Genomic DNA, 13429 nt, shown 5'->3' with positions numbered 1-13429 from the left:
TATTTGATCCTCATTCCACATCTAGCAAGGCAAACACAAGAAAGCTCACTTTTTTGCTTCTGTGGACAACTTGGTTTTCCATATGCTTTACTTTTCTCTCCCCATTGGTTTTATGTGATGTAAAAAAACATAAGCAGTAAAATAGTAATATCCCTAAAGTGTTATTGTGTTATTTGTTTCTATGCTTTGTAGATGACATCTTTTGTTGTTGTTTTTGCTTTTTCAAAGTATTTTATTAAAATATTTATAAAGGTAAAGGTGTTCCCGCACTTATAGTGCAAGTCGTTTCCAACTCTTAGGGTGACGTCTTGCGACGTTTACTAGGCAGACCGTATATATGGGGTGGGATTCCCAGTTCCTTCCCCGGCCTTTCTTTACCCCCCAGCATATGCCGGGTACTCTGCACCTTTCACAAAAGTATGTTGAACCTGGCCCATTAGCAAATTGGCAACCAGTGCAGATATTTCAGCAGTGGGGTAACATGTTGCCAGTAATTTGCTCCTGTAAGTAAATAAATAAATGTTCACCGCCCAGAGAGCTGTTGCTAGTCGGGCGGTATATAAGCTTAATTAAATAAATAAATAAATAAATTACAACATACAAAAACATGGTAGAATTAAAAAACAGTAAAAGCATAGTTAAAAACAATAATAAAAACATCCATAAGTACTGCATTGGTTGGATAAGAAAATTTATATTAAATGCCTGTTTAAATAATTCAGTTTTCAGAAGCTGCCTGAAAGAAAGGATGATTCCTGCTGAACCTCTAGTAGTAGAGAGTTCCACAGGGCAGGGCCTGCCACACTTAGGCTCGGTCCCTGGTGGAGACCAACCAAACCAAGGGGCGTGGGGAACCACTAAGAATGCCCCATTGGAAAATCTCAGTGATCAAAATGGAACATAGGGAGTCAGGCAGTCCTTACGGTACTTTGGGCCCAAGTTGTTTATGGCTTTGTGAATTAAAGTACGTTGAACCTGGCCCATTAGCAAATTGGCAACCAGTGCAGATATTTCAGCAGTGGGGTAACATGTTGCCAGTAATTTGCTCCTGTAAGCAATCTGGCTGCTGCATTCTGCACTAGTTGCAGCTTCCAGACCAGATAGAAAGGCAGCCCCACATCAAGATTCGATTACTGCAACATGCTTTAGGACCACCATGGACCACTGTAGTCAGGCTCTCACAGTCCAGGAACAATCACAGTTGGCATACCAGCCAAAGCTGCAGAAAGTACTCCTGGCCACAGAGCTCGCTTGAGCTTATAGTGACAAAGATGGATCACAGAGTATCACCAAACAGCATACCTGCTCCTTCAGAGGGAATTCAGCCCAATCCAGGGCAGGCAATTAACTTATCTCCCAGATACAGGAATCACTCACCCACAAGGCCTCTGTCTTTCCAGGATTCAAGCTCAGTTTATTGACTCTCATCCAGGCACCAGTCCAAGGCCTGCATAGCTTCTCCTGATCTAGATGTAATGGAGAAATGGAGCTGGGTATCATCAGTGTACTGATGGTACCTTGCTCCAGACCTGCTGATGACCGCTCCCAATGGCTTCATGTAGACGTTGAAAGTAACACTCCATATTGTAAACACCAGGGGGCCGAGAGTACTCTTCCAATACTACTCTCTGGATATGACCCTGTAGGTATGAATGAAGCCACCGTAGCACAGTGCCACCTGTGCCCAACCCATAGAACCAGGCCAGAAGCATATCATGGTCAATGGTACTGAAAGCCGCTGGGAGATCGAGCAGGAGAAGCAGAGTTGTGCTCCCTCATCCTTTTCTCTATAAAGGTAATCAGGGCGACCAAGGCTGATTTGGTCCCAAACCCAGGCATGAACCCAGACAGAAATGATTCCAGATAATCAGTTTGATCTGCAGCTGTTCCACTACAACCCTCTCAATCACCTTTCCCAGGAAGAGGGAGTATTTGCAACCAGGCAATAGTTGTTACAATCCATTGGGTCCATGGCTGGTTTTTCTCAGTAGTGGCCTCACTACCACCTCTTTAAAGTCAGCAGGCACCACCACCTCACAAATATTAGGGATATTTGTTCCCTAATAACTATATATGGATTTGCTTGAAATATAAAGTAACCATTCTTCTGTTACAGAAGAATGTAACAAGTATCTGTTAATACTAGCTTTCAGCTACCCCTGTGGTGTATATCTAAATTTTAAACACTTTGGCAATGTTTGCATGTAACACTAAACTACAGGTGAGGAACCTCCAGTGGGCCAGATGCAGCCCACTGTATCTTTGGATCCAGCTGTGTAATGAAGGCAGAATGAATGACATCATCATCATCATTCAAAAGATTTCAGATATGCTTAAGCTGAGCAGAACTGTGCTAATATTTGGCTGCTACTCACTCACTCCTATATTTAAATAAACTTATTCTCCCCTCTCCTTTTCCAACTGTAAACTGAGACTGTTCTTTCATTTTGTTCTCTCAAACTGTTCTCTCATTCAGAGGTGATTTAATCCTCCCTTTCCCCAGTACTTACAAAGAAGGAATTGTCTGTAGTGGTATCAAAGTAATAGAACTCCCTCCCAGTAGAAGTCAGACAGGCACTGTCTCTGCTGAGTTTCAGATGCATAGTTAAAACCATTTTATTTCAGGAGGCCTCTGTGTTATGAATGCTTCTCTGATGTTTTCTTTGTTTACATTTCTGAGGTTTTACATTTGGAAGCTTTAATTTATGTTTTTAAATTTTGTATTCTGTATATTTTTATCATTGTAAACTGCTTTGAGACCTAGATGGGGAAAAGCGGAATATAATTTTTTTAAATAAAATGAAACAAAATAAGGGAGGTCTGTTATAGTTAGGGTAAGTACAAAATTTTAAGGAACTTTATCAGAAAAGTATTTTATTTAAAATATACCAAATTATTATGCTGACTCAGTAGTATCACGATAATATAAGAGAGAGATGAGGAAAGCATTTCGGCATCAGTAATTATCAGTGGAAGCTACTTTACAATGAGGGAACCAGGAACTAAGGGTATTTCCATTTAATATGAGAGTGCCACTCTGTGTTCACTCACATTTTAGGGGGCATTTTCCTGTGATTCTTCTGTTTTTCTCAGTCTGCAGAAAGCCAGACTTCTTTCAGAATACCAAATTGGTGCACATGTTCACCATTCTACAGGTTCAGGTGCCTTTGGTGCTACTTTCACTGCATATTCATTATAACATTTGGGCTAAGTGCCATTTTATTACAACACTTTTGTTTTTCAAAAATTTTGGCTATTTTTTTTAAAGAAAGAGGTACAGTTGTACTACACAATAATGCTATAGCATTATTATACAGCCACGAGAGTGGCTGTATACTATAGCCAGCGTGGATTTTTCACATTCCGCAATGTTAAATTGAAAATACCCCCATGCCATTCTGATGCTTCCCATAAGCTCATTTCAAAACAAAATCCTACAACACTTATAGTCCTGAACTCAGAAACGCTTGCTTAACAACCCTCTAAATTTTCATGGCGATACACAAAGTAGTCAGAGAGAACAGAGAGTTCAAAGTCTAAAAAGAGAGGGGGGGAAACCCAGAGCCCTTCTGGACTTTTTTTTGTCAAGAGTTCTCATAATCTGTTGAAATTCATTAAAAATCAGCCATGTTCACAGAGTACCTGTAATCCTAATACTAACCTTGCCCCATACTCTGACCTTCATCTTCTGCAGTTTAAAAGTTAAAAAAATGCCTGGCTGATTTTTAATTAATTTAAGGAATTTTCGCTGGAACTCAATGATAATGTCGGACATGCTCAGTAAGAACCAACTGTCAGTGTTCTAAAAGCCAGACTCACAGCTACTGGGCTTTGCTAATCAGGGCCACACCCACAACAGACTTTGATTTCACTTGAGACAGTCATGGCTTCCCCCAAAGAATCCTGGGAAGTGTAGTTTGTGAAGGGTGCTGAGAGGAGACTCCTATTCCACTGACAGAGCTCCAGCAGCCAGGTTGGTTTAGCAGTCAGCCACTCTAATTGAAGGTCTGTGAGGGGAACAGGGTGTCTCCTAGCAACTCTCAGCACCCTTCACTAACTACACTTCCCAGGATTCTTTGAGAGAAGCCATGACTGTCTAAAGAGAGGCCTGGTGTGGATGTGGCCAGGGACAGGTTTGGTTTAAATTTGTGCCTGCTGTAGAATAAAAAGGTGGGGGAAAGGTTGAAAAGCAATGATACTGTTCACAATGTTTTCCTTTTGGAAAGGAAAGGAGCTTCCCCTCTGCCCAGTGCCCACCCACCCAATCTTCTACCCTACTCCTTCTCCTACCCTCTCTGCCCCTCCCCTGGGTCAGTGTTGGAGTATGACCTGGGAGACCGGGGTTCGAATCCCCACACAGCCATGAAGCTCACTGGGTGACCTTGGGCCAGTCACTGCCTCTCAGCCTCAGAGGAAGGCAGTGGTAAACCCCCTCTGAATACCGTTTACCATGAAAACCCTATTCATAGGGTCGCCATAAGTTGGGATCAACTTGAAGGCAGTCCATTTCCATTTTCAAACATGATTGCACAGAAATAAATCCCATTGAACTCAAAAAGTATGCAAATGATCAAACCCACCCTCCTATCCCCTCCATCCCCATCCCCTTTCATTCCCATCCTTCCCCCTCACCTTCCTCCCCATGGTCAGTTTTACCTATCTTAAGCAGGATTGCACAGGAGTAACTACCACTGAACTCAATAAGCATGCAAATGATCAAACCTGCCCTCCCCTCCCCCTTCCTTTGCCCCCCTCCAATCCACTCCTTCCCCTTCCCTTCCCTTCTCCCCATGGTCAGTTTTACCTATCCTAACCATGATTGCATAGGAGTAAATCCCATTGAACTCAATAAGCATGCAAATGATCAGTCCGGCCTTTCCCCTCCTTCCCTTCTCCTTTCCCTTCCTCCTCCCCTCTTCCTTCTTTCTCCTCCCCTGTCCACTCTAGCCCTCCCTCCTTTCCCCCTGGTCAGTTTTACCTATCCTAAGCATGATTGCATAGGAGTAAATCCCACTGAACTCAATAAGCATGCAAATGATCAAACCTGTCCTCCCCTCACCCTCCTGCCCGCTCCCATCCTCCTTCTCCCCTCTGCCCTTCCTCCCCTCCCTCCTCCTTCTCTGCTCCCCATCCCCTGTGGTCAGTTTCACCTATCCTAAGCATGATTGCAGGGGAGTAAATCCCACTGAACTCAATAAGCATGCAAATTATGCAAATAAGCATTATCAGCAAACTTGCACAGGATCTCATTTCTTACCTCCCGGATTAAAAAGCAGAGATAGGCAAAAAACCTTGCGGTTTAAGAACGTACCTATAGCCCACAGCTATTTCTATCCAAGTTTAAAAAACAGGGAAATTGGGCAGCTATAGTGAATGCACCAGGGGAGCAGGAGACCTGACCTCCTGTCTGAGATATTGGACTGCCCTACAAATTGGTCAAAATGCAAACACAAGTTGGGTTGGTGTTTCACAGTCCAATCCACTTGCTGTGTAGCTTGGAAGAATTTGGTAACATGTGCCTCTGAGCATATGGTGAGTGGTGGCAACACCTGCAATCAGCCCAAATAATAGAAAGAAGACATGTGCTGTGCTGATCTTGTTGTAGCAGGGAGGAAGCAATATTATTAAGACAGTTGATATAATTCAGATGGTCACTTTAAATATATCTGATTTACTTGCAATTTTAGTGAAGTTTCCTATAGTAAATTACTCTCTTTTGCTTCTGTTTCTGTGAATATGTGAAGTACAGCAACACTTTACAACACTAAAGAAAAGCTGCAAAAACAATTGTGGAATAATGGCACTGACTGTTCTGCAGATTAGTTTCTCTCATGGATGACAGAGGTCTCCAAGCGGGTAGTGTAGCTCCGCCTACAGTACAGAGACAGGAAACGCCTCAGCAAACACTTTGCTCCTCCCCTCATGCTGAGGCTCAGTTCATTTCTTGTCTCAGCTCAGAGTACATCCTTTCGTGAGATCTCTCTTTACTGTGCTGTTTCGTTATTTGTTCCTAGTTCTTACCTTTGTCGCTTAGTTCCTTAGTTGTTCTGTGCCTCTCCTCTTTATTTCTATTTGTGTCCTATTAAAAAAAATTGTTAGAGTTTGGTATGGAGAAGGCTGTAAAGAAAAAGTGTTTTAAAAAGTCGGGCCACGGCTCGGCAGTAGCCATGACCAGTGCCCACTCATCAAAACACCCTCTGAAGTCTCATTGCAAAACCACCTCAGTTACTGATGAGACGGCTCAAGTGGGCTGTCAGAATCCCACCTCAGAACACCACCTGTCAGGTCCCTCCAGTCAGGATCCTGGTTTTTATTTGTTCTCTCACCGGTTCTAGCACAGATCTCGCAAGATCCCACTGCTAGACAGCACCACCAGCCACTCCCTGTTTCACAATATTGCCTTAGGACTTTGCCTTAGTACCCTTCTGGCTTATTGTTACTTTGTGTCTGGGTGCACTTGCAGGCCACAAGCCCCCTGTATCTTTGTGCCAATAAAGCATACAGCCCTGGGTTGCCCTGGATACTTGATGATACACTATCTCTTCACTGCTGCCACCATATGATACTGTTTCTCCGCCCACCATTTGGTAAATGCTCTGCCCACCGTTCTGGTCTGTCCAAGCCCCAGCCAAGGATCAGGCTTTTGGAAAACCAAGAAAATATTTATTTTTAACACCAGGAAATAACAAGATTACTTATGGTATATTTAACAAGCGTATGGTTTCATATATTGTGTTACTCTTTATGTTTCTGGTCATATATAATACCAGCCTAATACAATCCAACCCACAACCAACTCCAACCCACAACAACCGACCCTCAGAACTCCCCTTAACCAACCGACCAACCCTCTCTCAACTGTCATCCTCTCATTTATACCTTCAGCCACTCAAACGCTCAGCCAATCATCATACAGCATTCTCCAACATTCTAGCCCATGTACTCCCCCCTCTAACTCAAACAACTTACCATCTATACATTAGTAAACCTGCACTTACCATATTTACAGCAATACAAGGACATCACATGGGCCCTTCTAGCTATGGCTCAGTGAACCGTCCATCAGCAGGTGAGACTGTGGTGGCAATGTTATTATTGGAGTGAGTGAGGGTTTCAGACCTGAGGCAAGCTTTGGCAAACTGCTCTTCTGCAGCACCCGCCATTTTGAATACATTGCTGCCAACAGTGCCCGCCATTTTGGACACTATAGACTATTTCCTGCCCACTAGCTCTGGAGATCAGGGGGTCGTAGCCTCCGTGGATCGATCCCTACCTAAGGCAGTACAAGCCACGACTATGGCCAGGCATAGTGAGGTGGTAGCCTCCATGGATCTGTCCCTAACTAAAGCAGGGGATGCCCCTGCAGTAGCTAGGCATAATAAAGGGGCAGCCCCTTTTCATCCTGAAGGAAATTCAACCGCTATAACTGATGACAGGGGAGTGGTAGCCCCCGCCATCATGCAGCCCTACACTGATAAGGGAACGGTAGCCCCTGCTACTAGTCAGCACCCTGAGGCACAAAATGTCACATTTTTATCCCGAAGGGGAGCGGTAGCCCCTACTATGGGACCATTGGAAGTGGGCAAGCAGACTCAATTGCCAGATCCTCTATGCTTGACCTCAAGCGTTGTTCAAAATGTGGAATCTCTATCCTCTGAGGAGGAGGAGGAGATGATGCCATCAGTTCCTGACAGTGCATGGAACAGATCAAGGTTCCCTCAAAAATCTCCACAATCCTCATTCTCGCATAACTTTCCCAGTCAAGGACACCCAGGGCGTCAGAACTAGCAATGTTTCTGACTCAGCTCGGCTGCCACCAGTGGGAGGAAGGTTAAGTCAGTTTTCCCATCGATGGAGAGAAACCACTCAGGACAAGTGGGTTCTGCGAGTGGTTCAAGATGGTTACAAGACAGAACTACTGCAGTATCCGCTGGCCAGTTTCCTCCCTTCTCCAGTACCCAGTTCCATTGTGAAGCTCCTGGCAGTGTCAAACGAGATTCATCACTTGCTAGACATCTCAGTGATAGAAGAAGTGCCTTTAGAAGCGTGTTTCTCAGGGCTCTACTCCTTCTTGGTAGGGAAGAAGGAGCATGGTACTCGACCTAAAGTTTCTCAATCCATTTGTAACCCCACACATATTCAGAATGGAGACTCTGTCGTCAGTCAGGGAGGCCCTCCAACCTCACGACTTTCTGGCTTTCATAGACCTCAGAGAGGCCTATCTACATGTGCCAATATTCCCTGCACATCGCCGGCTCCTTCGATTTAATAATAATAATAATAATAAATTTTATTTTTCAGCCGCCTATCTGTCCGGGTTAGGGACACTCTAGGCGACAAACAACAGAATAAAGCAATACATATACATCAACATAATCAAATTTTAAGCTAAAGAAACCATCCGTTAATTCAATTATAACATAAATTAATCTGTCCCAATCTTGTAGGCCTGCCTGAACAGCCAGGTCTTCAAGGCTCGGCGATAGCTGGACAAGGAGGGAGCATGTCTGAGATCAAAAGGGAGGGAGTTCCAGAGGGTGAGGGCCACAACAGAGAATGCCCTCTCTCTGGTCCGCATCAGCCTAGCTGTTCTCACCGGTGGGACCGAGAGAAGGTCTTGCGAGGCTGATCTCGTCTGGCGGCACAATCGGTGATTCTGGAGGCGTTCCTTCAGATATACTGGGCCGAAACCGTATAGGGTTTTAAAGGTCAACACCAACACCTTGAATTGGGCCCGGTAGACAACTGGTAACCAGTGAAGATCTAATAATAAGATTTAATTTCAATGGCCTCCACTATCAATTCAAGGTGCTGCCTTTTGGACTATCATCAGCCTCCTGGGTCATGGTGACGGTAGTGGCCAGCCTCAGACTGCAAGGACTGCATGTTTATCCTTATTTGGACAGTCTCCTCATATGCTCCAAATCGGCACATCAAGCTCGAGAAGATGTCCAGGTAGTGTTGGCTCACCTCAAAGACCATGGGTTTTTAGTGAACAACCAAAAGAACCAGCTCAACCCATCACAGTGGATTCAGCACCTGGAGGCAATGCTAGACACAACCAATCAATTCATTTATCTGTCAGGCGAGAGGATTCAAAAGATGATGAACCTGGCTGCCTTGATGTATCACAGTTGGGTGGCAGATGTTATGATCCTTGCCAAACCACTAGGCATGATGGCTTTGGGCATAGGCATTGTATCTTGGGCACGTCTACATTTTTGACCACTACAGTGGCTCCTCCTCCAGTTCGAACAGGACATTGCAAACGGCAAACACCGGCATGTTCTCACAGGCACGGTGAAGGCATCGTTGCATTGGTGGGCGAATCCACTCCATTTCCAGAAGGGCGTTCCATTGCAGGATCTCCTCCGGTTGATCATCACCACAGATGCGAGCCTCAATGAATGGGGGGCACACTGTCAGAGATACCATGTGCAGGGAACATGGACATCTGTGGAGGCTCACTAGAGCATCAATTGGCTGGAACTGAGGGCTGCACATCTGGCCCTCCACCATTTCGCCAGTCTGTTGCAATACCCGGATGTTCTGATACTGACCGACAAGACGTCAGTCCAGGCTCATTTAAACAAGCAGGGGGGCACCTGTTCATTAAAGCTCCATGTGGAGGCGATGGCACTGCTGTCCTGGGCAGAACTCCATGTAAGGTCCCTCACAGCAGAATACATTCAAGGCCACCTAAATGTAGCATCAGACTGGTTAAGTCAGCAGCAGATGTTCCCAGGAGAATGGGCTGTCAACAAGGACGTGTTTCACATGTTATAGGAAAGATTTGACAGGTGCAGGGTAGATCTCTTCCCATCCGAGACAAACCATCAGTTACACAGTTTCTTTTCTCATTTCCTGAGTCACAAGGCCGAACAAGGGGACGCCCTGGTGGCTCCCTGGCCGAAGGGGCTGCTGTATGTGTTTTCCCCAACTCTGCTGCTATCCAGGGTCCTGAAGAAAATACGATTGAAAAAGGCCAAGGTGGTGCTGGTAGCCCCGTGTTGGCCGAGATGTCCCTGATTCTAGGAGATCATACAGTTGTCCGAGTCTCAGCCATTCCATCTCCCGCTACGTCAGGATTTGCTCTCCCAGGATCCTCTGTTTCATCCAGATCCACAGTGGCTCTGTCTAGCTCCCTGGAAATTGAACGCTCACAATTGCTAAGATCAGGAGTGGCCAGATCAGTGGTGGACACCATTTTGGCCACTAGAAGGCCTTCCACGCTTCGCAGTTACCAGAGCACATGAAAGGTCTTTTCACAATGGTGTGCAAAGCGAGAAATGAATCTAGAAAAGACGGCGATACTTCAGGAAGGCCTGCAGATGGGTCTGCGCCCAACCACTTTGAAAAGACAGATATCAGCATTGTCATCGATAATATCAACACCAGGTTCCCTGTCCCTGGCTTCGCATCCTCTGGATAAACGGTTCCTTCAAGGTGCCACCCTAATTAGTCCACCAGTTCTCCACCATTTTCCTACGTGGAGTTTACACCAAGTTCTTTCTGCTCTTCAAAATCCACCATTTGAGCCATTAGGAACTGTTTCTCTGAAAATTCTCTCATTCAAGACAGCCTTTTTGGTGGCCATCACATCGGCATGACGGGTGTCTGACCTGCAGGCTTTATCAGTTCAAAAACAGCTATGCACTTTTCACAAGAACAGAATAGTGCTACGTACTAGACCTGACTTCATTCCTAAGGTCACCTCCTTTCACAGAAATCAATAAATAGTACTTCCTACTTTCTGTCCTAACCCTTCTCACCCGAGGGAGAAGGCATGGCACTCTCTAGATGTTAGACATGTACTAAAAGTGTATATCAATAGAACCAAACCATTTAGACAATCTGATTCTCTATTTGTATCTTTCCACCCAGCCAGGGGTATCAGGGCAACCATAGCTCGATGGATTAAGGCGTGCATATCATTAGCTTACGAGGCTGTTCATATGCTGTCCCCTTTACACATTACGGCACATTCCACTAGATTGGCAGCCACATCAGCAGCTTATTCTACAAATGCTCCCATATCAGATATCTGCAGAGCAACTGTGTGGTCTACACCTAGTACATTCACAAAACATTATAAAAGTGATGTTCTGGCCTTGGCAGAGGCCTCATTTGGCCATAGAGTTCTACAACAGGTCTTATCTCGTTAGGCCCGCCCTAGGTCTGCAGCTGTAGTACATCCTTCTTGGAGACCTCTGTCATCCGTTAGAGAAGGAACAGTTTGTTCTTACCGTAAATGGTGTCTCTTCATGGATGACAAGAGGTCTCCAAGGCTCACCCATGCAGTAATTCATATGGTGGATGGGACTGAGTCTTTAAGTGCCATGACTCCTTTCTGGGGGTTTTGTTCTGGGTCACTTGACCTTGTGTTTTATTCTCTGATTCTCATGTTCCTGTTCTGGTTATCTGTTTATTCCTTTCTGAGTTGTGTTTGAGGCTGATATCCAGAGCTTTGCAAGAAAAGAACTGAGCCTCAGCATGAGAGGAGGAGCACAGTGTTTGCTGAGGCGCTTCCTGTCTCTAGGCTGTAGGTGGAGCTACACTACCCACTTGGAGACCTCTTGTTATCCATGAAGAAACACTGTTTGCAGTAAGAACAAATTGTTCCTTCCAATGGACATGAGGAGTGGCTCAGTTTGCACAAGATAAAACAGTGGGAGGCAAAATATATTCTAGCAAAATTCTAGGTGTGCTCTATGTTTTTAATTGACCGTGCCCACCTTGCCCTAAATGAAGTGGTTGAAACATAGCAGGCTGAAAACATGCGTACTCTTTTTTTCCCCACAGCTAGAGTCATTACTGAAGTAGCAACATATTATAATCAGTCTGATTTTACATCAAACTGCAGTTTCAGATTCAACTGTTAATGCACCCAAAATAGAAATAGAACAGACAGTAACCTCCAATTTGAAATACAAAAGGCTGTCTTCACCATCATATGACATTGACCAATAAAAAGGCTTTGAAATTAATAAAAATAAATTTGACACAATTCTACAATGAATAATGACAGAAATAAAATTTTCTATATTAGATTCTCTGTAGAAACATTAGTAACACATGAAAGAAGCAAAGTAAGAAGAACACCAACAAACATACAAAAATATAATTCTCCATCTTTGGAGATGATAGGTGTTGCCACCACTCACCATATGCTCAGAGGCACATGTTACCAAATTCTTCCAAGCTACACAGCAAGTGGATTGGTCTGTGAAAGACCAACCCAAATTGTGTTTGCATTTTGACGAATGTGTAGGGCAGTGCAATATCTCAGAGAGGAGGTCAGGTCTCCTGCTCCTCTGGTTCATTAACTATAGCTGCCCAATTTCCCTGCTTTTTAAAGTTTGATAGAAATATCTGTGGGCTATAGGTACGTTCTTAACCTGCAAGGTTTTTTGCCTATTAGTGAACTGTATATAGAATTATAGCAGTTTGGTGCTAATAGTGCTATATCTCTATTTCATTTAAAAATAAATAACCAGAAAAATGTTTTAGCAATAATTAAAACATCATTAAAAAAAGAGGGTCATAAATTGGCACCCACCACAAAGGTTATGCTAAATATGTGCTGAGCTTCAAATGGTCCCACTTGCTGCAGGTATGTTGCACCCACTCATGTGGACAGAACATAGAAAGTTTTAACTATGTGGAAAATCAATTGCAATTGAATGATGAAATTGTAAATATTATATGAAGTGTCCAGCAAAATGTTCTGCATGTGATATAGCATTAGATCCCTCCCCCAAAATAATTTCTTTGCCTTGTCTATATATTAGATTATGTAAGGTTGTGTCTCTGTTATATTTCCGGGGAAGTCTATATTAGAGTAGGTAATGTTACTGGACTGTGTATTGCGAGCAGAATCCAACATTGCGCAAGGTCTCGCAGTAGTATTTCACCTTCCTCTTGTCTCCCCTTGAGCTCCCTTAATGCCCCTAAAATCTGCCCTGGAAGCCCCCCCCAGCCACCCAGATTTTGAGGGTATGCAGGGTGAGGAAGGAAGGTAGTCCTGTTGCACAAGCGGAAGCCCAGCCTGCTCACACATGGACAGTATCGGATACAACCCTACGTCTTTATTTTAGAAATAAATATGTTTTCTTTTATTGTATCTAATATTGAAAGTATTTGCTTATTATATATGGTTTTCATTGGTATTTTTTCAGTAAAATCTGTTTTTTTTTAATGTATACTCAGTGTACACTGAGTTATTAACAATGCTGTCTTATACATGTCTACTGAGAAGTAAGTCCCATCGAGTTCTAGGGATAGGACTGCAGCCTAACTTTACTTATTAAATAGCATATTGTCGAAAGCCAGAACTGGCTCAAATTACCATGTGATCTTTTATATTTTAGGGGTCCAGGGGGTGGTAGACCTTGGCCAAACCCTACAAATGCAAATTCTGTAAGTATAT

The 13429-nt window shown here is 44.0% G+C and overlaps 1 protein-coding gene across 11 annotated transcripts in view; it reads left to right on the top strand.

Moving 5' to 3' along the window:
* The window catches only part of SSBP2 (single stranded DNA binding protein 2), a 258532-nt gene that overhangs the window by 214412 nt on the left and 30691 nt on the right, over nt 1-13429 (top strand). For all 11 annotated transcript variants that reach the window (XM_061621824.1, XM_061621832.1, XM_061621791.1 and 8 more), the window contains one exon: nt 13371-13419. In XM_061621824.1, the coding sequence (XP_061477808.1) occupies nt 13371-13419 (49 nt within the window). The remainder of the gene's footprint in view (nt 1-13370; nt 13420-13429) is intronic.

The sequence above is a fragment of the Rhineura floridana genome, chromosome 1 (assembly GCF_030035675.1).
Source record: "Rhineura floridana isolate rRhiFlo1 chromosome 1, rRhiFlo1.hap2, whole genome shotgun sequence".
Classification (NCBI taxonomy): Eukaryota; Metazoa; Chordata; class Lepidosauria; order Squamata; family Rhineuridae; genus Rhineura; species Rhineura floridana.
This window is presented reverse-complemented; position numbering and strand designations above follow the sequence as displayed.